Below are 27471 nucleotides of genomic sequence, written 5' to 3' on the forward strand. Positions count from 1 at the left end.
GCGGGGCTTGAGAGTCGATGTTTTGAAGAGTATCATGGCGTCGTCTTCGTCGTCTTTGAGGAGCCTGAAGGTAATATAAGTGGGCGAGACTATGTGGGACGCCGCCAATGGACTTGGCTACGGAGGGAGGGGAGGGGGAGGATTCATGCTAACACCACGGAAGTCCGCAGCAGGGAAGGAGAAATTGGGGGAGACCGTCCTCGAGTAGAGAAAGGGACCAGAGGATTTAATCCCCAGTCTTGGGAGGCTCTGAAGAACACGTTTCATTTTAGAATCCGGAGTTTCCTCTGTTCCGGCAATTATCCTAAGGAATAATGTGCCAGAGTAGTTAAATGCAATACAATCGCAGCAAATGCAATACGTACGCCATAGGTCAGCTTCAAGTGCAGCAAAATTTCAAGCATTTTTCCAAATCTTTCAACGTTTTCTTTTCTTTGCAAACGTTTCTTTGCAAAACGTTTCACTTCTTGGATGAGAAGCCAAACCAAGGAACGTCCAGCTGCCTTGGAAAAGCATATTTGGGAGAATTGTGACCCTGTTGAGAATCTCCATAGATCAAATCCTGCCACTGCCAAGAAGGGTTCTTCCAACTGAATACGTATTTGGTAAAGCATATGGAGGAAACCACCTCTGATACGTTTCTGAAAGTTATGTTTTTCTGCCCTTCAAATGCAAATAAAAGCAGCCCCCCCCCCCTGCAAGGGTTTATGGAGTTAGTTTTTGTTTCTCATTCAGACAGTTTTGCTGGCAAAATAGTCATTTTACAAACTGGCCACTTTTTTTTTTCCTTTATTTGTATGCTGCCCTTTTCCCTGGGGGGACTCAGGGCGGCTCACAATTCAAAAAAGGAGGGGGGGGGAAGACAAACAGTATTCCAATATGGAAACAATACAACATATTAGAAGAGAGCACAACAGTCACACAATTCGGGTGGGGTTGGAATCTTAACCACAGGCCAGCCGGGACAGCCAGATCTTCAAAGCGGCGCGGAAGGATTGGAGGGTGGTGAGGGTCCGAATCTCCATGGGGAGCTCGTTCCAGAGGGTCGGAGCAGCCACCGAGAAGGCCCTCCTCCGGGTAGTTGCCAGTTTGCACTGGCTAGTAGATGGAATTCGGAGGAGGCCTAATCGATGCGATCGTATCGGTCTAGTGGAGGTAATTGGCAGTAGGCGGTCTCTCTGCACTAAACCTGTCCAGGAAGAAAGTGTTTTCCCAAATGGTCACATGAGGCAATTCTGTAAACCATTGTTTCCTGGAGAAAAAGACCCAGGGCAGAGGAGAGGAAGAAGGACTTGAAAGCCATTACTCTTGCTTTTCTCTGAAGCAAAGAAACTAGAAGAAAGAGCAAAATTTTCTTTTTGAAATACTGCACTGCCTTTTATACTGAGGGAGGTCTGGAGGCACATATTGTAGATTGTAGGTTTATTTATATGCCGCCCTTTTCCCTGGGGGGACTCAGGGCGGCTCACAACCCAAAGGGGAGGGGGAGACAAACTTTTAACATATCTAGTAACATGGGATTGTATTGCATTACCAATTGTACTGCCTGTCAAGTCTGTAGTTATTTTATTTATTTTTGTCCCACCTTTTATTTTTGCAAATAACTCATGGTGGCCAACATATCTAACACACTTTCCTTCTCCTATTTTCTCCACAACAATACCCCTGTGGGGTAGTAATCTTCTTATTTCCTTTACCCACCAGGGCATGGTTGGCTTTGTGACCGGTGGGGCTTCTGGGCTGGGCCGTGCCACAGTGGAACGATTAATACAACAGGGAGGCAGTGCTGTGATTGTGGACCTGCCAACGTCTGATGGCGAAAGCGTGGCCAAGTCGCTGGGAGACAGATGCATCTTTACTCCAGCTGATGTAAAGATTGTTTGATGGGGAGCTGGGGTTTTCTCCCCAGGTGTGAGTAAGGGATGTGGAAAAAGAATACAACAGTGGATTTGGATCACACTCTCAAAACTGTCTTTATTCAGGTAACATCAGAGTCAGATGTGAAGGCTGCACTGGCCGCAGCAAAGGAGAAATTTGGCCATATAGATCTGGCAGTGAACTGTGCTGCGATTGTACTGATATTGAAGACGTACGATGTGCATAAAGATCATACTCATAGTTTGGAGGACTTCCAGAGAATCATCAACGTGAGTATGTTATGAGACAGACACCGTGGCTCATTATACCTTTTTTATTTGATCTTATTCCAAGTACTTCCAATTTATTATTTTTTAAATTAACCTGGCTTCCTTAAGAATAAAAATAACCCAGGAGACAGGAGCTGACGTCACAGCGGTACGACGTGATCGCTATCGATACTTTTGCCGCTGGATGGTCCTTTTGGACCTAAACTATCCCAAAGAGACGGTGACAGGGAAGAGTATGTATTGCTGATCTCAGAGACATCGCAAAATCCCTGATTGATCCAAGAGAATCTCTTCTTGCCGGCGACAGAATCGCAGCCAAAAGTTGCTGAACTTAGGACAGCTCCACAACGGGAGGAAAGCGGAAAGAGAAAGTGTGTTCATCTAGTGAGGAAATTTTATTGTTATAAAAGAGACCGCCCCCCCAAAAAATCAAAGCTAATGAAACTTGCAAAGAAAAAAAATTAAGCAGCCAAATTAAGCTATATTGCATTATGTTAAAAATGAAATCATAATGGATATAGTTAGAGAAATAATTGATAATGATAACAATGCACACATATGTATTGGTTTTATAAGAGGAAATTTAGTATGAATTCTAAATGGTGATCATGAAAGGAAATTTAGAAACTCTTATGTATAAAAGCTTATAACATTAAAAAAGAAGAGTAAGTCAAATTTAGTTAACCTAAGACCAAAAAAAAAAAAAAGAAATGATGACAGATATTGTTAAATAAATGATTGATAATAATAATAATGTAATATTTGTATTGACATGATAAAAGGGAAATTGTATATAAATTGTAAAGAGTGATTAAGGAAGGAGGTCTAGAAACTTTGTTATTAAACATAATTTTTATTTAGAAAGTGTCAGAAAGATATAAAGTTGCTGGATGATATTGAAAATAGATAATGGAATGCCATCATGTGGTTTTGCTTTAAACTTTGGAATATTTTATATAAAGGGATGTAAAAACAATCATAGTCATATGAAGATTGAGGTATGATGATAGTAATATATGTATGTATGTATGTATGTATATTTAATTTAAAATATAACGATATGAATTGTAGGTGATGACTGTGGAAGGGATGCAGGAAAGTTGTTTGTAACCAATTGACAATTTGTAATGGAAGATATTTTGTGGTGTTCGTTGTGTTTTGTCTGTTTGTGTTTATTCAAAAATAATTTTTTTTAAAAAAACAACAACAACCCAGCGATATTCATCAGCTGAGGTAAAAATTGAACCATCACAAACATTGCATGGCCTCTGCCACACATTGGGATTCTCAAGCTCAATGACAAAACCATGCCTTGCTATAGGCAAGTAGGGTTTGGGACCAGTGTAATCTTTGGAAGGGATGGTCTTCCAAAGGATGGGTACCATAACAGAATAAACACTTTTCCTGGCAGATAGTGATTCTTAATCAACAGACTCAGAACATGGATCTCCTGCCAGACCTAATTTGGGGGGGGGGGGAGCCATCTTGGCAGAAAGGACTTAGATAATTCACCAGTTAAATTGCATTAAAATTGTCGTAGTGCTCCTCTTCAGGACGTTAGCCAACTAGTATGCTGTTTTCCAGAATAGTTTATTTTACGCCCTTTCACCACCCAGTTCTTAGCTCCTTTCTACTTCTTATCATCTGAGCAAGTTTACTAGGGGTTTTAATGGCTTTTAAGCTCCAGTACATTTTTAAATCCAGGTTTTCTCCCAAACCTGCAAGTTCCTCTTCCTTGGATGTGGATGCTTTCATTATAGCTATCTAAACACTGGCAGAATTGAATTTTCTTTTAGAGGACCATTCAGAACGAAGGCATTGTATTTCCTTGGCCACTAGGAATGCAATGATCTTGCTTGGCAGTGCTGGCTTGGATGGGGGAAACATAATCAAGATTTTGAGTTCTTGGATTTCATTTGTGTTTTTCAGGTCAATCTTGTTGGGACATTCAATGTGATTCGCCTGGTTGCAGGTGTGATGAGTAAAAATGAGCCAAACTCAGATGGACAGAGAGGAGTGATTATCAACACTGCCAGCGTGGCTGCCTTTGAGGCCCAGGTAAATCCTAAGCTAATTTTTTTTTGGTCGGCCTAGCTTCATTGGCAAAGGCCAGGAATCCATGATTCAAATAGAATGAATATAGATGAACATGTCAAACTTCTTACAATACAGGCGCATTAAAATATGGGTGCTTCAGAAACCAGATTTTGGGGTGAGCGGGCAAAATAAGTGATCCTAGCAATATAGTAAGAGAGTTTGCATTTTTGTAATGGGAATTAACCATTAACTCAGTTAAGTGCCCTTCTAGACCTGAAGGGCAATAGAAGGACAATTTTTGTAATGGGAATTAACCATTAACTCAGTTAAGTGACCTTCTAGATCTGAAGGACAATAGAACAATTGGGCCGGGGAAGAAGGAATGACGTGGCTTATGTTCCTTGGCGTGGAGTGTCAGCATGTCATCCCTCATGTGATTTTTAAATGCCATTAAACCTACATTTGAAATTAGTTGGCCCCAGCACTTTTATTTCCAGTTCTTTTTCTTTCTACTGCAACGTGCTCTACATGGGGCAGCCCTTGAAGAGTATTCGGTGACTCCAGCTTGTCCAGAATGCAGCCGCGCGAGCGATCGTGGGTGCACCTCGGTTCACCCACGTAACACCTATCCTCTGCGAGCTGCACTGGCTGCCTATTGGTCTCCGGATACGCTTCAAGGCGCTAGTCGTCACTTATAAAGCCCTTCATGGTATTGGACCTGGGTACTTGAGAGACCGCCTACTGCCAATTACCTCCACTAGACCGATTAGATCCCACAGATTAGGCCTCCTCCAAATTCCATCCGCTGCCAGTGTCGACTGGCGACTCCCCGGAGGAGGGCCTTCTCTGTGGCTGCTCCGACCCTCTGGAACGAACTCCCCGTGGAGATTCGAACCCTCACCACCCTCCAGGCCTTCCGCAAAGCCCTTAAAACCTGGCTGTTCCGACAGGCCTGGGGCTAAAGAACTGTTGCCCCTGTCTCGAATGGTATGACTGTCGTGTTTTAAATTATGCATTGTTATGTGTCGTTTTTAATCTTTGTCTGTATCCCCCTTCCCTGGTTGAGTTGTGAGCCGCCCTGAGTCCCCTTCGGGGGAAAAGGGCAGCATATAAATAAAATAAACATTCAACATTTCTTGCCATTTCCTTTCCTTTGGCTCTCCTTAACTCCAGCAACTTTATTACAATGCTGTTTGACATTCCAATCAGAACTTTCCTTCTATGTTTCAAAATACACTTCATCTGCTCATGACCATTTGTTCAGGCACCGCTAAGAGTTATGATGGGGCTGAACAAAGGGGCTTACAACTGGTCTCAAAAATTACAGCTGTTTATAGCGTCGCTGCAGGCATGTTATCAAAAATCAGGAGTTTGGCAGATTGCCTGCACTTACGATTACAGGGGTAATTCAACTCCTCCTCCCCATCTTTCTTCCTTCCATCTGCCCTTTGGGCCCCCTCCACTCCGCAGCCCTTAATGCCCTAACTGGTTTTTGCCATCTTCTTTCTCCCACTGTTGACAAAGCATGCTCACCTTGGCCCTTTACAAAGTAGCTGCTGGCCGCATTTTTCCCTGGGTTGTGCATAGCAGTTTCCCGACAAGACCTGGGGAAGAGCCTCACATGGCCAGCAGCTGCCTCGGAGAATCAGGCAGGCCTCACCAGGAGTCGGAGTAAGGAAAGATGGCGACAGTTAGCTGGGGTGGTAGAGTGCAGGGCGGTAAGGGTGACTGAAGCTGGGACTCAGCTAGGGCAGCTGCAGCTTCCCAGGACAGCAAGAAGCCCCTTTACATCATGCTGCTGGATTGGGCTGGGTGTTGTGCTGGGTTCCACCACAAATCCGCGAAGCCCTTATCCGCAGAGACATAAGCGCGAAGACTAATTCGCGCCGTTCTAAGCGCTAAGGAAAAACGCGACCCTACCGCGATGACATAATCGCGGAGGGCAAATTCGCGCATTCCCAAGCACTCAGTACCCTAAACCTAAACCTAACCCTAAACTTAACGCTAAACCTAACCCTAAACCTAAACCTAACCCTAAAACAAACCCCTAAACCTAATCCTAACCCTTACCTTAATTGAAATCGGCTTTCTGCCGTGGCGCCGTTTTAAAGTGCCCTTCTGTTGCCGCGCTGTTGTTGCGGTGATGACGTCGCGGCTTTAGCGCCGCGATTTTATCACCACGATTTTGACTAGCGCGGTTTTGTCGTGCCACGGTTGTGCTGCAGCTCAGGGGTTTCTACTTTTTGGTATGACCCACGGCATGTGAAAAAGTCTGCTTTGTGCTGCACTGCTGAGCCACGCTGGGGCTGGGCTTTGCACTGTGTTGTATCTTAGGGGCTTCTTACATCCCCAGAGCTGTGTGTGTATCAAGAAGTCTTGGAGTTGCAGTGTCTTCTTTTCCCAGCTTCCCTATGTTTACACCCATGCATTCATGCATGCTGCATCCTCTTTTCCCCTGCCTCTGAGCTTGTATCACACTGCAGAATATCCCCCCCCCCCAACTCTTGCATGGCTGGTGCTGGGCGTCTCTCCCACTCTCCCGTGGCATCCCCATGCTCCTTACTTGGAACTCCCTCCATCTCCCACAATGACCAACGCATCAATGGGATGACCGATGTCGCAGCCATATCACACTCACATCCATACTTAAGCAACATGATCATGCAATGCATTACTTTATGACCACATCACTTAGCAACGTAAATTCCAAGCCCAAATGTGGCCGTACCTGGAGGACGATTTATATGCTCATAGCAAGCGAGTATGTTTTATTATGTCATTTTGAGGCAATTAAGCCCTTATTTTTTCATTGTGCAGGTGGGACAGGCTGCCTATTCGGCTTCCAAAGGAGGCATTGTATCAATGACCCTGCCAATCGCCCGAGATCTTGCCTCTATTGGCATCCGTGTTGTTACCATTGCACCAGGTAACCAGAACCACTCTGAATCTAAGCCCTAGGAGAGAAAAGTCAACCTTTTAAAAGGTCTTCGGACATGAGTGAACCAGCAGTAGCGACTGCCGGACCCCACCCCGATCGAAGCCTTGCAAACATACGTTTTCATAATCAAGTTTGATTGTTTCATTAATTTACTTTATTTTGTTTGGCTTAGTAGTTCAAAGGGCTCCTCAGCAATCCCTTATCAGGTCTCAGACCTCAGCAGTGCATGGCACACGATTATTAGGAAAGTGAACTCCCTACTTAACTCCTGGAGCAGACAATACATTATGGGCTACTGCTTAATAGGGGGTGGCAATGTGTAGCACCAGGAGGAGCAGCCCTGAGCACCATTTCTTTCTTCCAGGGCTCTTTGAGACGCCTCTACTGGGGACACTTTCTGAAAACGTTCGGGCATCCATCGAACGACAGGTGCCTTTCCCAAGTCGCCTTGGGGCTCCAGAAGAATATGCTCATCTGGTACAATGCATAGCGGAGAATCCTATGCTAAATGGCGAGGTAATACGGCTTGACGGAGCTATCCGATTGAGCTATCCCTGAGCCGTACCCCAAGCCTGCAAGAAAGAAAAAAAAAGGTTGTTCTCCTTGGATTATAATCACAGTACTAAAATCAAGGTTAGTAAAAGAAATGTTTAACATCTGACTCTAAATCAGTGGTTCTCAACAATCCCTTTGGGGGGTCGAATGACCCTTTCACAGGGGTCGCTTAATACCATCGGAAAACACATATTTTAGATGGTCTTAGGCAGTGGTCTCCAACCTTGGCAACTTTAAGACCTGTGGACTTCAACTCCCAGAGTTCCTCAGCCAGCTTTGCTGGCTGAGGAACTCTGGGAGTTGAAGTCCACAGGTCTTAAAGTTGCCAAGGTTGGAGACCACTGGTCTTAGGAACCGAGACAACACTAAGCGGACCCTCGTTTCAGCCCCTGCTGTAATTGAGGCATCGGCGCTATCGCTGCCCTTCCTCCGGCTTACAGAGAGCCTCAGCATTCCTTACTCCTCCAAACTGAGAAATCGGGCTTGGTTCTTAGAGCAGCTTTTCTCACAACTCTCCAGCCCCGCCTTGTCTCCGCCCACGCGGAGATTTCTAGGTCCATGCCAGCTCGATGTGTGTCCTCCGCCATCGCTGCCTCCTTGGGCATGGCCAAAGGATTTGCACCAGACACCGGCCTCCGTGCTCCGGTTCTTGGCCTCTCACTTGCTGGAAAGCCGCCGGAGCTGCGGGCGCAGTTGCCAGCTTTGATGGGAAAGAGGTGGTGCAGCCCAGAGGAAGGAGCTGGAGGTGGGAGACGGATCCCACTTTTGGGGCTCAGCGCAGCGTGAACACTCCAAGCTCCACGTCGCCACCGTCGTGGGAAGGGAAGCAGGGAACATGGCTCGGCATTGCGGGGGGGGGGGGGCAGAACTGCCTCTTGGGAGCCTGCTTGATGACTCCCCAGATTAAACTCGGTCTTCGGCCCAAAAGGAGCTATTTAGGTGACTTTCCGGATTGTTATTCTTGTTTTACTTCCTTTCCTAATTCTTTCCTGAGGCCTCCTACCTCTCCTGCGCCTCTCTAGCCTCTCTAGCCTTGCCTTAGCATGATCTGTGCTCGCTGCACTCTAGCGAGCCCCAAGCCACCGGTATTTGGTGGGGGGAGATCCCAGGCTGTGCGCCATGGGCGATCCCACGTGGGATCACAGAATCACCGGAGGACAACGCGGATTCTTCAGGTGACGGATCGATGGCGTGGGTGGAGCAGCTCAATCAGAGCCAAAACTACCTCCCACAGACCAATTAGATCCCACAGACTAGGCCTCCTCCGAATCCCATCTGCCGGCCAGTGTCGGCTGGCAACTCCCCGGGGGAGGGCCTTCTCTGTGGCTGCTCCGGCCCTCTGGAACGATCTCCCCGTTGAAATCCGGACCCTCACCACCCTTCCGGCTTTCCGCAAAGCCATTAAGACCTGGCTGTTCCGGCAGGCCTGGGGCTGCTGAATCTCTCAGCCCCACTCGATGGTATGACTGTTGTGTTTCTTAAATGTGTTTGTCTTTTTATTTTTTCTGTACCCCCTCCCCTCTTCGATTGTTAGCCGCCCTGAGTCTCTCGGGAATAGGGTGGCATACAAATTGAATAAATCCAATCCAATCCAACTCAGGCAATTGGACCGCATGGTCGGTGGTCGCCATTTTGGATCGAGGGCGCATGCGCGAAGCTTAAGAAGGCACACTGGTTTCAGTTGCCGCAATGCTTCCCGCACCACGTTCACCCAGGAGGGTTTGTTGGGCCTGTGCTCCGCCAATAATCCAGGGAGGACCCTACTGACGACGATGCCCCAGTCTCCCTTCGACCCGCAGATCGGCGGTGTGGCTGAGAAAAGTGTGGATTTGAAGTAGCGGGGATCATCGTGAGAGGCTAAGGGGGTTTTCAATTTCCCTCCCTTACGGATATGGTGGGTGTGCTAGTGAGTCAGAGAGATGGCAGGGCCAGGAATGGGAACTGGTGCCCTCAGACCCCACCACAGATTCTTGGCATCCTCTATGGCAGTGTTTTTCAACCTTGGCCACATGAAGATGTCTGGACTTCAACTCCCAGAATTCCCCAGCCAGCATTCGCTGGCTGGGGAATTCTGGGAGTTGAAGTCCAGACATCTTCATGTGGCCAAGGTTGAAAAACACTGCTCTATGGCACAAGTCGATAGCTGGCATTCACAGGGCCAACTTAACAGCATTATGGGCTCCCTAGGCAAAGCAGTGTTCTGGGGCCCCTACAGCTACCCACAGGAATAAAAATGTAAATGATAAATATTTCACAATATATAATTACATATTGTTTTTGTGATTAATCACTATCCTTTAATTATGCTCAATTTGTAATAATGAAAATACATCCTGCATATCAGATATTTACATTACAATTCCTAACAGTACGTAGCAAAACAGTTATGAAGTAGGAACGAAAATAATTTCATAGTTGGGGGTCACCACAACATGAGGAGAACTGTATTAAAGGGTCACGGAATCGGGAAGGTTGAGAACCACTGATCTACATAAATCACTGGTCAGATATTGTTCTTTTCTTTCGCTTGCTGTATAAGCTCCCCCTGATTACTAATAGCCATATAGAAAGCTATATTTTTTAATGCGTCTCCAATTTATTTCAACAGACTTCCCTCTAATTCTGAAAAACACAGACAATTGTTTCTGGCTAAGTATGTAACATCATGTAACAATATGATTATCCTGATTTATTAATTCGTGGTTTATCAAACCATAAATGTCCAGTTATTGACAAAAGGCTATAGTTTGCAGTTGTTGATTGCAAAAATCACCATATAACTTTAACGCACGAATCTCTTGGGATCATGATGTCTATCTTCTCTTATTGAATTTCTGTATTTTGGCAACCCAGACCCACTTCTTGGGGGGGTGTGACTTTTTTCTGGGCATAGTTCCTAATATATTTAAAAGCAGGGAATGAGATGAGAGTTAATATAAATTGCTATTTTTACACTAAAAATATGAGATTAAAAGCAGTATTTAATAAATGCAACTTTCAGAGCTGTACGTATTGTGAAAGTGATTTGAAAAATGCACTTTGGACTTGGTGCAAGCCCAATACTTCTCTGCTCCTCATTAAATCAGCTTGAAAATTTGCTTTTTCGTGCTTGTGCTGAAGCCTGAAAAGAGTCAGGTTGCTTTAATGAAGAGAAAAAGAAGGGCCAGTTTAAATATATATTTTTAAAATCCTTTTCAAAATGCACAGAGCTTTGCCCCAATTTTTCAGGGTTTCTGAAGTGCCCCCCTCAAATGCCATATAAAAATATGTGGTAACAAATATTACTTACATCTGGTTTATTGAACTATATGAATACATAGCTTTTTGGTCTTATGACTAATTCCCTTTTTGCTAATTATGCCAGCACTCGGAAGAGCATTCCAAAGGATGGGGGAAGGGTTAAAAGGCAAATTAAGTGTGAAACTGATTGGTCCTGTCAGTTTCAAGTTGGCTATCCAGCGGAAAAGAGAAGACACCATTTCCCACATATGACTCCCCATTTAGGGGCTGCTTTGCTTAAGGACAGAGCTGCCAATTCAAACCGTGGTCGCTAAACAAGGACTGCCTGTACTATGAGCACCAACGTGGATAAAATATGCATCATAATTCAAACTTTACACCTTGTATCCTGCAAGTTCATATGCAAGTGTACAATTGCAGCATTTACAGGATAATATTGTCGCCACTCATCTGTCATTTTGGCTTGTCGCAAATGCAGATAAATGTAAACGAAGTACTTAACCCACGTGAGATCAAGAAGCAAACACTACGGGGTTATAGTTAGCTTTGATTGTACGATGGCTCTTGTTTGTTAAGGAGATAACAAGCAAACTATTATAAAATCACTAGACAATTGATATTTGACATTTTGATTCTCTGAATATGGTATATATCCGTACATGTTTTGTGTAATGTTTCATGTAACAAACATCTGATCTTGAAAGTACCCCTCCCCTAATTGCAAAACTCTGCATGGTCACATTTAAACAGGCCCGGGATACATTTCAGGTCCAGCCTGGTACCTCTCTTCTACAGCCACTGGAGACGTCCTTTTTCCATCAGAAAATCAACTTTATTTTGCATACCAAAGCTGTTGCCAGCTGCATCTCCCATCAGCGGCTGCTGGTATTAAACTGTAAATAATAGTGGGCTGTGGGCGCATTGGTGTAGACTTCTTTCTCCAGATACCTCAAGCTGTCAAAGAAAAGAATGTAGTCAGATTGTATGGAAGAGATTATCGCCTCCTTTGTCCCTGGGCTGAAATCCTTCATGGACAGAATTTAATCTAGGAATACATAAAAACCAGACATGTGTATAATGCATTTCTATAACTGAGTAACTACAGATAGCATCTTGATGCCTCTGGTTTCCTGGCTGAGTAGGTGGTGTTTTTTTTAGAGAGTTATGAACAGCATATTTTTTTTCAAAATGCAGCCCAGGAAAAAAAGGTATAAAAATTAATGTTTGGCTTCCAGTCTGCCTGTTTTGTTTTTAAGCATGCAGCTTCCCATCTGCAGCTTAATTTTGAAGCCACATTATTATTAATGAAATCTGTATACCTCCCAACGAGTATAATTGGTTCACAAATCATCATCATTAATAAAACAATATGGGAATAAACAAGAAAGAATAAAAGAGAACGAAGCAGACAGGAAGAAAAACAAGCCCACACAACCTAACGGGGCTTTTAATTATTCTTGCCGAAGGCCTAGTTGAAGTAACTAAGGCTTTCAGGCCTTTTGAAATATCAGCAGGATGGGGGTGTGGTTGGTGTGTGTGTGTGTGTGTTTTGAACTGGATCGTGGGGAAGCTCATTCCGGACAGCAGACACTGCAACAGAACAGGCATATTCTGGAGGCCTTTCGGGTGAAAGGCTGAATTTAATTGGAAGCATTCCCAGCATGCCCAACAGGAGTTCAAAGATTGTGCTTGAAGAGCTCTGCTCTTTCCCATCTTAGCAATTTCTCACTCTGTTGCCCGCTACGCTAGCTTAAACCCAGGGAAATTCATTTCACCCTTCTGGGTAATGTTTTACCCCTGGACAACGTACTTGGCTTTCTGTGCCTCAGCCAATTCGTGGTTGTAACCGTCCAGGCTCTTCTTCAGTTGCTCACGGAAATGCTGTTCCTGCTCCTCCATCTGCACGGCTGCACGATCCGCCAGTTCCCTCTGCCTGTCCCACTCGGCATCCCGTTGCCTTTCAAGTTGCCGAAGTCTCTGCGCGTGAAATGTGAGAACAGATCCATTGGGAGGGCAATCCCCAGTTCCCCATTTCAGCACCCCAGGAACTGAAACAGGAGATGTAAGCAAGTTATTGTACTGTACTCTCAACTTCTGCCCCGCGTTGCCACATATCTAGGCGCAGCTCACCCAAACCTGAGCTTTTGAAAGGATTCGCTGAGATACAGGAGGTGTGAAGCCCTTTCCAACAGTTGAAACTGCAAGATGTGTAAGAATGAATTAGCTGGCTTCCAGGTTTTGTCACCCACCCCTCTCATACAATTATGGGCCAAGGAAATGTACTGACTAATAATGCCAGCCTCAAGGGAAGGGAAATATAATATACTCTAAACGAGGACTTTTATAAGACCATATTCTTTCCCCGAAATAACTGTTAGGAAAAAGATCCATTATTGAAGAGAGACTGGAGACATTATAAGGCTGTGGTTATTATTAGGTTCATTTGTCTCCATTCTTTTTCCTTAACTGTAGATTCACAGGGCAAGTAGCCTGCGTGTTTAAGATATTGTCTAGAGCAGTGTTTCTCAATCTTCACAGCTTCTATACAGTATGTGTAGACTTCAGATCTCAGAATTGCCCAGCCAGTCTACACATTTTAAGGTTCGGATGCAGAGAGAACACACTTTTGCCCTAAAATAAGCTGAGAGAATTGCAACTCCAGGATCACTTAAACCTCTCAGTCCAACTCCAGGATCACTTAAACCTCTCAGTTCAAAGCCTCCGTACGAGCAATTCGTATGTCTGGCAGAATTATTCTTCCCTCCCAAGGAAACAAAAGAATCTTCACGTCCATTAAGATCTTACAATATCGTGCAGTTCCTGAGAATGTTTATGGGATAATCACAGAACTAGGTCCTCCTTCTGCCTTGATCGATTATGAATTATTAGCTGGGTGCAGGTCAATCCAGGGTAATAGCAATAGCAATAGCAGTAGACTTATATACCGCTTCATAGGGCTTTCAGCCCTCTCTAAGCGGTTTACAGAGAGTCAGCATATTGCCCCCAACAATCTGGGTCCTCATTTTACCCACCTCGGAAGGATGGAAGGCTGAGTCAACCCTGAGCCGGTGGGATTTGAACCGCTGAACTGCTGATCTAGCAGTAGCTTGCAGTGCTGCATTTAACCACTGCGCCACCTTGGCTCAAGGGTAACACAAATAAATATGCTTTTACTATGCAAAACCTATTACTAGTAGTCCTCGATTTACAACAGTTCGAATAGTAACTGTTGGAAGTTCTAACAGCACTGAAAAAAGTGACTACCATTTTTCATACAACCATTACACTGTCTCCATGGTCGCGTGATCAAAATCCAGAAACCTGGCAACTGACTCCTACTTATGCGGCTGTAGTGCCCTGGGGTCACGCGATCACCTTTTGCGACCTTCCGACAAGCAACGTCAATGGGAAAGCCAGATTCACTTAACAACGGTGTCACTAACGTAAAGACTGCAGCGATTTATTAAACCACTGTGGCAAGGTCATCAAATGGAGCAAAAATCACTTAACTGTCTCGCTTAGCAACAGAAATTTTAGGCTCGATTATGTATGTTGAGGACTCCCTGTCCCTGTTTCCCATGTTGGCGGTCATTCTCCCCCACAGGGACTAGTTCTCCTCTGCCCTCCCCTTCTTATCCCTCACCTGGTTTTCATGGCACTGTTGTTTCTGCATTTGCCACACCGCCTGCAGCTGCTCAGGGCTCATCCCCTTCCAGCGGTCGGTAATCACACGGTTTGACCCCAACGAGCTTTTAGCAACGCTGGGGTCTTCCGACAGGAGGTTGCCCGTCAGGTGGTTATGGATCTCAGCATAGTTATCATCCTGCTCACGCTGCTGGGATACACGTTGCTGCTCTGCAACCTCTGCAGCCTGGTTCAGGGGGCAAAAGAAAGGAGATGAGCTACGAAGGGGCTGGCATTCCCTTCACCCACCCACCCCCTTAGTGAGCTGTTGGGATACAGCAGGGACACGAAATCTTCCAACTTTCACCTTCCTCGAGGCAGTGTCCTGGGACAGGGCATAGAGGAACGGCTGGGAGAACCCAGGCTGGGGGGTCAAATATTACGCCCCTCAGACAGGGTCTGCAACTTGGGAGTCCTCCTGGACCCACAGCTGACTTTTGAACACCATCTGTCAGCTGTGACCAGGGGGGCATTTGCCCAGGTTCGCCTGGTGCACCAGTTGCGCCCCTACCTGAACCGGGAGGCCCTCACAACAGTCACTCGTGCCCTTGTGACCTCTAGGCTGGAGTACTGCAATGTGCTCTACATGGGGCTGCCCTTGAAGAGTATTCGGCGACTTCAACTCGTCCAGAATGCGGCCGCTCGAGCGATCGTGGATGCGCCTTGGTTCACCCACGTAACACCTATCCTCCGCGAGCTGCACTGGCTACCTGTCGATCTCCGGGTGCGCTTCAAGGTGCTACTTGTCACCTACAAAGCCCTTCATGGTAGTGGACCTGGGTACTTGAGAGACCGCCTACTGCCAATCACCTCCACTCGACCAATTAGATCCCATAGATTAGGCCTCCTCCGAGTTCCATCAGCCGGTCAGTGTCGACTGACAACCACGCGGAGGAGAGCCTTCTCGGTGGCAGCTCCGACCCTCTGGAACGAACTCCCCGTGGAGATTCGTACCCTCACCACCCTCCAGACCTTCCACAAAGCCCTTAAAACCTGGCTATTCCGACAGGCCTGGGGCTAAAGACCTCAACCCCCCCCCCCGAATTGTATGAATGTTGTACTTTTAACGATGTATTGTCTTATGTGTTTAATCTAGTTTGTCCTCCCTTCCCTCTGAACTGTGAGCCGCCCTGAGTCCAGGGAAAAGGGCGGCATACAAATAAAGCACCTATAACCTATAACCTATAACCCAAAAGTACCTGGGCTCGGTTAAAGTCTGCTAATGCCATGGCTTTAGCCCTGCGACATTCTTCCTCCAATTGCGCCAGCTCCCAGGCTCGCAAATCCAGCTCGATTCTTTTCTTGCCTTCCAGATTATCTGCAAGGTTGGGAGGGTGTAAAACACGGGCAATGCAAAGACAGTCTCCACAAAACATATCCCGTTGGATTACAGATGATCAAATTACAGCTGTGGCTATTGTTCTTTGCTTATACCCAAATGGTTTGTGGCAGAGCCAGCAGAGGGAGCAGCTGGATGTTATTCTCCAGAGTGGCAGCTGCAGAGCAACTTTCCTTTTGTTGGCCTCCCATCCCAAGAACAACTCTGCTACTCATTCCCAATTCACACGTACCCGCGTAGCGTTGATCAGCAAGTTCCTTATTCCGTTCATTTCTCTGCTCCTCCAGCGCATGCTTGTTCTGCTCCTTCTGCAGTTTTTGGCGGGCAACTGCATTCAGATCCTCACCAGCAAAGCACTGCAAGCTCGAAGGGCCACAGCGTGGGTCGTCATCACGCACACGGGCCGGCTGACCTTTGCGTACCGCCTCGGGGTCGTGGATATCCCATTCCCGCCGCGTAGAAGGCTGCTGCTCCCGCTCACGGAACTCCACCAGATGCTGGCATAACAGCTTCTTCCGCCGCTGCTCCTCTTCCTCTAACATCTGGGCAACCTTGTCACACTGCACCCTGTCTGCATCTGTACAAACAAGTTAGGACAGTGCTACGCAGTGCACAATTTGTGCCATGTGCCCGTCTGGAATAAAATAGGATGGGCCTTCTGAGTGAAGAGGTGGGGTGGATATTCTGCACCAAAATTAATAAAAAATTAACCTGCAGAAAATCCAAGCTGTATGGAAATGAAAACCTAACAAATTCCCAAGCACACCAACGCTGTTTGCCCGAGGGCTCATTTTAAATAATTCAGCAGCTGCTATCTTTGGCTTCTATCTTTTTCTTTGAGTATTGCATCCCTTGTAAATATGTTTTAATAATATACAGTTGGTCCCATTGTCAAAATTATTGCATCCAGTTTTCTATGACCTTTATTGATCTGTAGAGATTTTGGGCTTATACTGCAATTATAGCAACAGTCTATTCAGTTTGAACTGTTCAAGTTTCCATATATTATACTTAATAGCAATAGCAATAGCAGTAGACTTATATACCGCTTCATAGGCCTTTCAGGCCTCTCTAAGCGGTTTACAGAGGGTCAGCATATTGCCCCCAACAATCTGGGTCCTCATTTTACCCACCTCGGAAGGATGGAAGGCTGAGTCAACCCTGAGCCGGTGAGATTTGAACCACTGACCTGCTGATCTAGCAGTAGCCTGCAGTGCTGCATTTAACCACTGCGCCACCTTGGCTCTCTCTTAACTACGGTTAATTTACCAATAGGTTAATATATTGGATAAACTAACTATCCAATTAGCCCAACAATGTAAATAAATCACGTTGGCTTGATTCACACAACAGTAAGCCAGATACACACCTTTTACAAAGTTTACGATGTTATATAAATGCAGTCATAGCTTAGGTCAGGGTGTCAAATTCAAGGCCCAGGGGCCGGATCTGGCCAGCGGGGTACTTAGATCTGGCCTGCGGGGCCGCCCTGAAAACCGAAGGATCGGCCCCGTGGTGCTTCTGCCAGCGAAAACGGGCTCCCAAACTCTGTTTTCAGCTGCCACGGCCTCCTGCAATCCTCTGCCAAGGAAAACGGAGCTCGGGAGCCTATTTTCGCTGGCAGAGCTCTCTGGCCGCCACTACAAGTGACGTCGAGCTGGCCATGCCCTCCCAGCTCCCCCCCCCCCGCCCAGGTCAAACACAATCCTGATGCAGCCCTCAATAAAATCGAATTTGACACCCCTGGTTTAGGTATTGTAGGGCTACTGTCCTCCATCATTAGAAGCTTTCTTTATACAGTGTCTGTTTCTAATTGCTTCCTTTTCAATGCAATAATGGTGTTACTGACTGATCTTTCGTTAATGACTTCCTGTTGCCATGCAAAAAGTGACTTATTTTCTCCTTATTACAGGCAGTCCCCGACTTACGACCACAATTGAGCCCAAAATTTGTTGCTAAGTGAGACATTAAGTGAGTTTTGTCCCATTTTATGACCTTCCTTGCCACAGTTGTTAAGTGAATCACTGAAGCTTTTAAATTAGTACCGCGGTTGTGAAGTGAATCTGGTTTCCCCCTTGACTTTGCTTGTCAGAAGGTTGCAAAAGGGGATCACATGATGACCCTGGGGACACGGAAACCATCACGTGGCACGACAAAACCGCGGTCCACTAAAGCACCCCCGATTAAAGCGCGTACCTGACGTCATCAGCAGCGCGACAAATACGACCGCAGAGAAAAAAGGGCGCTTTAAAAAGCGCTTTTAAAGCAAGCCGATTCACGTTAAGGTAAGGGTTAGGTTTAGGGTTAGGGTTAGGTTAAGGGTTAGGGTTAGGGTTACATTAAGCGTTAGGGTTAGGGTTAGGTTAAGGGTTAGCGTTAGGTTTAGCGTTAGGTTAAGGGTTAGGGTTAGGGTTAGGGTTAGGTTTAGGGTTAGGTTAAGGGTTAGCGTTAGGTTTAGCGTTAGGTTAAGGGTTAGGTTAAGGGTTAGGTTTAGGGTTAGGTTAAGGGTTAGGGTTAGGGTTACATTAAGCGTTAGGGTTAGGGTTAGGTTAAGGGTTAGCATTAGGTTTAGCGTTAGGTTAAGGGTTAGGGTTAGGGTTAGGTTTAGGGTTAGGTTAAGGGTTAGCGTTAGGTTTAGCGTTAGGTTAAGGGTTAGGTTTAGCGTTAGGTTAAGGGTTAGGTTTAGGGTTAGGTTAAGGGTTAGGTTTCGGGTTAGGTTTCGGGGGGTTAGGTTTAGGTTTACGCGTTAATTTTAGCTTTACCGCTCACAGCATGCTTTTTTCGTCGCGCTGTGATGACGTCAGGTACGCGGTTTCATCGAGCGCGCTTTAGTCGACTGCGGTTTTGTGGTGGAACCAACCATCATATACGTGAATCAGTTGCCAAGCATCTGAATTCTGATCCCATGATCATGGGGATGCTATACCAGTTGTAAGTGTGGAAAGCGGTCATAAGTCACTTTTTTCAGGGCTGCTGTAACTTCAAATGGCCACGAAACAAACTGTTACAAGTTGAGAACTACCTGTAATTTTGTCATCTGCACTGACCCCCCAGTTGATTTTCAACCATAATTGGAATGATGGGATCAGAAAACACATTAAATTGCACTAAATCCGAATATCATACTAAAGCTGCAATTCGGAGATTGCATGGCTGAATTCTGATTGCATTTTTCCCGGCTGACCTTTTGCAGTATGTGGGTGTTAATGCTGAGAAAGATTTCTATCCCTCTCCCACACCTAAACCTCATTCCCCCCCCCCTCCCCAAATGGCAGAACATTTCACCCACGCCGATTCAACATGACACTATCAACAAGATTTCCCAAGAAGCTCTAAAAAATAGGGATGTAGTTAGGGATGCTAACTACATCCACCCAGGAATTGCTCATTCCTACATTTACAAATCACAGTGATGAATTAACTGGGCCCTCACATTAAGTCGTAATGTGGTTTGTTTTGATTTCGTATGCTGATTTAGACAATTAAGTATAGTTCTGTTAATTGAGGCTGATGGGTTATGTGTTATGTGAATATTCAGACAACCTTATTTGGCCTTGCTGATCTTTACAGTTTAGAGCCGAGGTGGCGCAGTGGTTAAATGCAGCACTGCAGGCTACTTCAGCTGACTGCTAGATCAGCAGTTCAGCGGTTCAAATCTCACCGGCTCAGGGTTGACTCAGCCTTCCATCCTTCCGAGGTGGGTAAAATGAGGACCCGGATTGTTGTTGGGGGCGATAGGCTGACTCTGTAAACCGCTTAGAGAGGGCTGAAAGCCCTATGAAGCGGTATATAAGTCTAACTGCTATTGCTATTGCTATTGAACGGTTGAGGCCCAAATATTTAAGGGATAGTTTTCCTTTTGTCTACTTGTTCAGGGCACTGTGTTTCCTGATAAATGAAGGTAGGGAGGTTGTGTAAGAAAGGGCACTTCATCTTATGGCACCTCACATGAGGAATTCTCCCTTTAAGCAGGCTTCTCCACCCTTTCATTGCCTAGTGCAGTGTTTCTCAACCTTGGCAACTTGAAGTCCTATGGACTTCAACTCCCAGAATTCCCCAGCCAGCTATGCTGGCTGGGGGATTCTGGGAGTTGAAGTCCACAGGACTTCAAGTTGCCAAGGTTGAGAAACACTGGCCTAGTGCCTTCCTTCTCTGTGCTAATTATTGCATTTTATTGTCTCTTAATTTATAATTCATGAAGAATTATGTTTGCCATAGGGCTACAGGCTACAATAACACTGCTCTATTGAGCCAATAAGCAACAGAAGCTAAAGGAGAAAGCTATCAATGCTGAAAAGGAACTTTACTTAGGATATTGTTGAATAAACATTAGAGATGGAGCTTATCCATAGGAAATAATCAGTATAGATAATGTAAAGCTATATGAAATGCTGTGTATACTGCTATTTTAAAAGAGCCCGAATTTTCTTGATGGTCCCTTCCAAGAAGCTACCTCACAAACGTTTCTGAACTATTCTAATTTGGAGCATTTTGATGATACGATGCTCACATAGTCCCAGCTAAGTACTTACATACTGTACTTCCAAGACTCTGTAATTATAATGAGTAAGAAGCCAAGGTTGTTTTATAGTCTCCAAAATAAGAAAGGAGGAAGAGAAAGGAGAGAAGGGAAGGGAGAGGTGGAAAGAAGGAAGGAGAGAAGAAAGAGAAGAAAGTGGGATAGGAAGGAGGGAGGGAAGAAGGTAGGGAAGCAAGGAGGGAAAGAGGGAGGGAAGGAAGGAGAGAAGGAGAGTAGATAGGAAGGAGGGAAGGAGGGAAGAAAGGAGGGAACAAGAGAAGAGAAAGGAAGGAGGGAAGGAGGAAAGGAGGGAGGGAAGGTATGAGAGAAGGAGGGGGGGATGAAGAGAGGAAAGGGAAGGGGAAGGAAAGGAGGAAAGGAAAAGGAGGGAAGGAAGGAGGGAAGGAGAGAAGGAGGGAGGGAAGGAAAGGAGTGGGAAAGAAGAAACAAGGGAAGGAAAGAGGGAGGGAGGGAAGAAGATACCTAACCTTTGATGTCTATGATGATTTTGATATTATGGGAATGTCTTGAAACGCAGTCAAATGTAAAGCAAAACAGTGGATGTTGTATTGTCTTCTACCAGTTATTGGTTGTTGTATTTTTCTTTTACTAATAAAAATTTAAATTAAAAAAAAAAAGAATGGAGATTTACAACCTTTCTGCACTTCTGCAAAATGTTAGCAGAGGTACAGCCCTGCTTTGTAAAGACAGATGTATAGATTTGAAGCACACTTATTTCATTCAACCACCTCCCCATAGAATATGATTCTAAAGACATTATCAGTTAACTCAGGCTGTCTCCAACACAGGAGATGCCAAAAGTGTCTCCTAGAAAAAAACGATGATGAGACCCGAGGGTAACATAAACGTTCAACTAACTCGAGTGAATTTTATCTATTTATTACTTCCCAAATGCATGGCTCGGTAATACAGTGCAGTTAGGTTGTTTTAAAAATGGATAGAAGAAATAAAATATAAGGAGCTCAGCAGGGAAGTTGCTGCTCTGTCACCATCTCAACTCCGCTTCCTCAATAATAAGCATACTTTATACTTTACCTATATCATACGTTATGATATATGATACAACTACAAAGAAGGGAGAATGATAATAAATTTTATTGCATGGAGGATGGAATTCTTGGTATTAAATATTATGGATATTCAGTTAAAATAGGATATGAGGATTTGATGTCAATAGAGGATTTTACAAACAAGTAAATGAAATGTCAGCATGTAGTTATGAATTCACTTTTTGGCATAGTTAAGGTTGAAAGACGTTTAAATAACTGTAGTTAACTAGAAGTGGAGGTATAATGATGTCAATATGGTAAACATTTGAGTTAAGATATTTGAATTAATATGAATCAATGGAAGAGATGCACCAAAACGTATTGTAACCAGCTGATATACTTTTTTTTTTAATATATAAACCTGTGTTTTTTTTTCTTTTTTTCTTTTTTCTTTTTTTCCTCCCTGCCTTGTCTTTTGTTCTTTTTGTCTCCTTTGTTTTTGTCTTTTTTGTTTTTGTTTTTTGTTTTGATTTTTTCTTTTCCCACTGGTGTGGGCATGTATTGTTTAAGATTTTTATTATTATCAATATTTTCAAATAATAATTACAGTCAAATGAAAATGGATATATGACAATGGTGATTTGTATGAATATCTGAGTTAAAATACTTGAGTTAATATGAGTTATGTTTGTTGACTGTGGAGGAGATGTACCAAAGTTTATTTGTGACTGACTGATACATTTTCTATAACATGTAAAGAAAGATATTGTACTTGTTTTAAATTGAAATAATAATAATAATAATAATAATAATAATAATAATAATAATAATAATAATAAATATATACGTAAGCATACTTTATGGAACTATTGTAAACTTAAGGCTCTAAAGGTTTGAAGCGGAAACACCTGTTGAAAAATTTTCTGTCGGGATGTACTCTGTATTTTAAGATATTTGGAGGAAGCCCTGCACTTGAGGCTGTGGAAGGGCATCACAGCTTGGCTACAACCCAAGAAATCATGGCTTTCTTACTAAATGCTTAAGATGTACCTCATTACAAAGAACTTTGGTTGTGACTTTGGTTGTGCATAACTCACCACTATGCAGGCCTTTATTCCTTCTTATTTTATCAATATACAATGAAAGTAAGACCCCAGACCTTCCATGGAAGCTATTTCAAAGTTTCACTGCCAATAAATCCTTCTGCTTGAGAACTGTGATACACCTTTGATATGATGTAAAGCTTCCTTCTTTCTGGAAACTATTTCAGTACTAGTTCATTATGATACCATCCGCCAGCTTTTACTGCATATTTCACATGGTAAGGCACAAGAAAGAAATATTGCGAGGCCCAACTACATATTTCTTGTTAGGCTGACTACTTTTTTAAATTAAACCCTCAAATGCAGATGCTGAGCTTAGAAAAATTCTGGTTAAAACTCAGAAGATAGTGAAGTGAGTTTATCTATTTATTTGGCTGATATTCTGCTCTGGTTCTAAGTGGCTCTGAGCATTTTACAGGCCTATAACCAATAATTAGGTTAAAACAACATACAATCTTATCAGCCTAAATTTCTCAACATAAAGGAATTAGCCACACATATAAGACATTCATCTATCACAGGGGAACAAATATGACTTCAAGCAATAGTTAGCAATAGTTAGACTTATATACCGCTTCATAGGGCTTTCAGCCCTCTCTAAGCGGTTTACAGAGTCAGCATATTGCCCCCAACAACAATCCAGGTCCTCATTTTACCCACCTCGAAAGGATGGAAGGCTGAGTCAACCTTGAGCCTGGTGGGATTTGAACAGCCGAACTGCTGAACTGCAGTCAGCTGAAGTAGCCTGCAGTACTGCATTTAACCACTGCGCCACCTCGACTTCCTAGGCCTCAACTGCCTACTGAAAATGACAGGTCTTAACAGCTTTGGAGAAAGCTGAAAGAGTTGGAGTCTGCCTGGTACCAGGGGCCACCCTGAGATCCCTGCAGTTGTCACTAAGGGTCTGGATCTAAAGAGAGAACCTGCTTTCAAATCTTAATGGGTGGACAGAGAAGTGGGATGTGGGGAAAGAGTTCTGCTGTTTTTTTCTCCAGCAGACCATGCCAGGAGATTTTTCCCCAGCTTCATTTGCCAAAATGGTAGACTGGTCCTATTGTACCTGTTTTTCCCAGCTATCACTAGCATCTTATTTTCTTTAAAAATTATAATTAAAACTGTACAATTCTATATATGGCTACTCAAAAATAATTCTCACAAGTTAAATGCAACACTCATAGACTCAGTCAGCCAGGATGTCAGTCTTTAAGATTCTTCTCACTGCTCTTAATGAGTTAAACAAATTTCACTTTGCCAACATGTTTTTCCATAAAATTAACCAAGAATCCAGGGCAGGTTCAATACAGTGGACCAGACAGGCTTACCAAAAGCTTCCTCTCGTCGCTTCTCTGTATTCTCTCTCAGTTTGCGCTCTTCCACTTGCCTCTTCAAGCCTTCTGTGTCCACCTTGAGGGCAAGGGACATAAATGACCATGCAGCTTAATTGCAAAATAAGGCGAGGCAACTCCTCAGCAAATAGGATGCTCCCCTCCCACTTCATCCAACTGCTATAAAAGCAAAGGTATCTTAAAGACTGTATATTATGGCAAAATAACAAGACTTGCTTTATCTAGGGCCATCGTATCTAAAAAAATCTGAACAACCACTACATGGCAGCAATGAACAGTTGGGTTGGTCTTCAGGAAAGCACTGAAGACCTGGCTTTCCCCCCAAGTACCTGGGCCAAGATGTTGACAGAACTTTCAGAGGGTGATTGTGAAATGGTGATTGGGGTTTAACTTTATTTTAAATTGTTTCATTGTATTGTGTTTTTGTTTACAGTGCAAACGTTTGTTAAAGACGAATCTGGCAGTTAAAAAAATAGTACTTTTCACCTCCTTTCATGATTTGCCTTACTCTTTCAGGTCATCTAAAAGGCCCTGTTATGTCTCTCATCATTAGAATTTTGCTTGGCAAGAACACATTGGACCTGATTTTTAACTTCTTTTTTTTTTGCAGCTGATGGTGAGTTATGTTTTAATATCTTGCTTTAGTATATTTCAAAATTCCAAGTCTTTTTACTTTTCTGATAAAATGTCTTTAACTGCCAATTTTGTAATGTAAATTAAAAGTAGAAAATGATTTTGACTTAAGAATTGCAGGAACCAAACCAATTGTGGTTTAACATTTGTAAGGTGTTTAGTTTTATAATTTTAACAGAGTTTTCGATACTGTTTTAACTTTGGATTGAGAGCCAGCCAGAGTTACATAAATGTTTTAGATAAGTAAACCTTCATTAAACAATGGCTTTATGCTGTGTATCAACCCAATCTCTCTTTATTAAACTTTTTTGTGGAGGTGTAGTTCAAGCAATTCAATTTTGCATTAAATTTCATGATGCTGAAGGTAAAATTGGAGCCCTATTTCCTTCATATATTATTTCAGTGAGTTCAAAGCTAACAAAATCCAAATGTCATGACACAAAGAAACCCATTTTCTCCATTCAAAATCCAATTCATGGTAATCCTGTACATTTATTCAGTTTTAGAGATCTCCAGCCCAAAGTGAATCATAGATTTCCATACACTGCCTTTACATCTAAGTTCAAATGGAGTTTCTTAACCCTTTTTTCCAGCTTTCCACAATGCTGTATTTAAATCAGTAAACCAAGGTTGTCATGTATAGAGTAGAATCAGAAACCCATCTCAAATCATGTTTGCTTGGCTTGCAAGGTGCACATTAAGCACTGCTTTCTGGGTTCTTTTCAGATATCAATCCCAACAAAGCATATATGTAGTCAGTGGCTTCCCGTTGCACATCATCGACTGAACATTAATTTGTCTGCAAAGCAACATTTATATTCAGGAAGGTTAGCAAGTAGATGAATTTCTATCCCTGGTGAGCTCCTTTCCTGGGGCTTCCAGTGGAGGCACCCCTTTTCCCAATGGGTCTATTGTTGGAGTTCATTCCGGGTGTTTGCGTGCAGGACAGCTTCTCCTGTCTGAAACACACATACACAGGGATGCAAAAATATCGCATCAGAAACATCTTTCTGGCCTAACGGTCATAACTCACTATGCAGCCTCATGTAACAAGAACTATGAGAGCCAGCTACTCCCACACATGCCCTTTCTCCCCCCTATGCTGTGCTGTAACTTTCTATTCCCCCTCCCAATGCCATGCAGCTTGTAACCTTCTGTTCCCCCTTTGCCCACCCTTTGCCATGATGCGATTTTCTATTGGTTTATTTGTAGAATGCTGTGAACTTTTCATTAGTTTACTTGTACCATGTGTGATTATATATGCCTTTTGATACGCTCCTTTTTGATGACGCTGTAACTAACTTTTTCTAATAAAAGAGCCCTTCGATGATCATTCGAGGCTTTTGCTCATCCCAAGGAATTTTGTCTGGTGTTTTCCTTTTGATTAGGCAAGGACACATGAGCAGCCCACCAGTGTCTATGACAGTGTTTCTCAACCTTGGCAACTTTAAGTCCTGTGAACTTCAACTCCCAGAATCCAGGACAGGTTCCCCAGCTGTGCTGGCTGGGGAATTCTGGGAATTGAAGTCCACAGGACTTAAAGTCGCCAAGGTTGAGAAACACTGGTCTATGACAATTTGCTGTGGCCAACTCACTACGGGTCAACTCACCACAGCCAAGTCGCCACGGCTAACTTACTGTGGCCAATTTGCCACAGCCAACTCACTACAGGACAAGAGTTACACACTTATATCGAAGGACTACCGATGGAATAGGATCATTAAAGAAAGGATGCCAAAGGAGGGACCAAATGAAATCTGAATGACAAAAATGAAAACATTTTTTTAAAAAAAACCTGCACTTCAGCTGACTGCAGTTCGTCGGTTCGAATCTCACCGGCTCAGAGTTGACTCAGCCTTCCATCCTTCCGAGGTGGGTAAAATGAGGACCCGGATTGTTGTTGGGGGCGATATGCTGACTCTGTAAACCGCTTAGAGAGGGCTGAAAGCCCTATGAAGCGGTATATAAGTCTAACTGCTATTGCTAGTTCAGCGGTTCAAATCTCACCGGCTCAAGGTTGACTCAGCCTTCCATCCTTCCGAGGTGGGTGAAATGAGGACCCAGACTGTGGGGGCAATATGCTGACTCTGTAAACCGCTTAGAGAGGTCTGAAAGCCCTATGAAGCGGTTTATAAGTCTAACTGCTATTGCTAGTTCAGCGGTTCTAATCTCACCGGCTCAGGGTTGACTCAGCCTTCCATCCTTCCGAGGTGGGTGAAATGAGGACCCAGACTGTGGGGGCGATATGCTGGCTCTGTAAACCGCTTAGAGAGGGCTGAAAGCCCTATGAAGCGGTATATAAGTCTTAACTGCTATTGCTATAAAAAATTATTTTAAATCATGACATTGAATTGATAAATTGCCCCGCGCCGAGTTTGCTGTGTTAAGGTGACCAGAGCGAGTTGGCTGCGGCCAGTTGTCCCATTCCGTCTCCCAATACTCCACTCAGGGTGTCTTACCCCTATTGTACGGTAACGGGCATTGAAGATGCGGCTCTGTCTCTGCTTCTCCCGGTTCCGTCGGGCTTCAACAGCAGCCGCCTCTCTCAGGTCGGCCTGAAGGTCCACCTTATACATCGTGGCACCCGGAACAGGCTGCGAGAAACGTTAGAAACGTCTGACCGGCCGTTCAGAGATCCCCTAACGACCGAGCGACTTCTCTGGATTCTGTGCCAGTGACAAATCGATCGAGTTTGGGGGGGAGAGGAGGGGGAGATTTCCTTTGCTTGTTAGAAAACCCGCAGAAGTTCAGAGTTAGGAGGATCCCTAGTAACACAAGATCACTGGGGAGGCCTGTCTGCGATCCTTTCGAACTGGCGGTTTGCGAATTCAAATAACCCGCAATTAGGAGCCGGGAGCACGGACTGAAATATAACCGCCTCCCGCGATCCTCTGTCGGCAAGTTGTGTTGATGTCTGGTT

At 44.3% G+C, this 27471-nt stretch overlaps 2 protein-coding genes across 4 annotated transcripts; one reads left to right on the forward strand and one right to left on the reverse strand.

The window, feature by feature from the left end:
- Positions 1-16917, forward strand: LOC148048371 (3-hydroxyacyl-CoA dehydrogenase type-2-like). 3 transcript variants are annotated; one of them, XR_015696076.1, is made up of 7 exons: positions 1-70; positions 1705-1869; positions 1983-2147; positions 4077-4205; positions 7002-7110; positions 7487-7755; positions 16228-16917. XR_015696076.1 is itself a non-coding variant. In XM_087710926.1 (6 exons), the coding sequence occupies exons 1-6, from the start codon at positions 35-37 to the stop codon at positions 7678-7680; spliced, it is 798 nt and encodes a 265-aa protein (XP_087567052.1). In that variant the 5' UTR covers positions 1-34; the 3' UTR covers positions 7681-9702. The 3 variants fall into 3 exon arrangements, 1 of the variants encoding a protein (XP_087567052.1); XR_015696077.1 differs by lacking the exon at positions 16228-16917 and adding an exon at positions 9786-11541; XM_087710926.1 differs by lacking the exon at positions 16228-16917 and having other exon boundaries at positions 7487-9702.
- Positions 11634-27186, reverse strand: LOC106550212 (RIB43A-like with coiled-coils protein 1). The gene is made up of 7 exons (XM_087710925.1): positions 27011-27186; positions 23895-23976; positions 16173-16517; positions 15801-15919; positions 14561-14788; positions 12728-12894; positions 11634-11871 (listed from the first exon to the last, which is right to left on the reverse strand). Exons 1-7 carry the CDS (start codon positions 27125-27127, stop codon positions 11790-11792), a joined length of 1140 nt encoding a protein of 379 aa, XP_087567051.1. The 5' UTR covers positions 27128-27186; the 3' UTR covers positions 11634-11789.
- Positions 27187-27471: the final 285 nt, after the last annotated feature.

Source organism: Thamnophis sirtalis, unplaced genomic scaffold, assembly GCF_051295495.1.
Source record: "Thamnophis sirtalis isolate CommonGarterSnake01/CBP01778 unplaced genomic scaffold, rThaSir2_p1.2 scaffold_3, whole genome shotgun sequence".
Taxonomy (NCBI): Eukaryota; Metazoa; Chordata; class Lepidosauria; order Squamata; family Natricidae; genus Thamnophis; species Thamnophis sirtalis.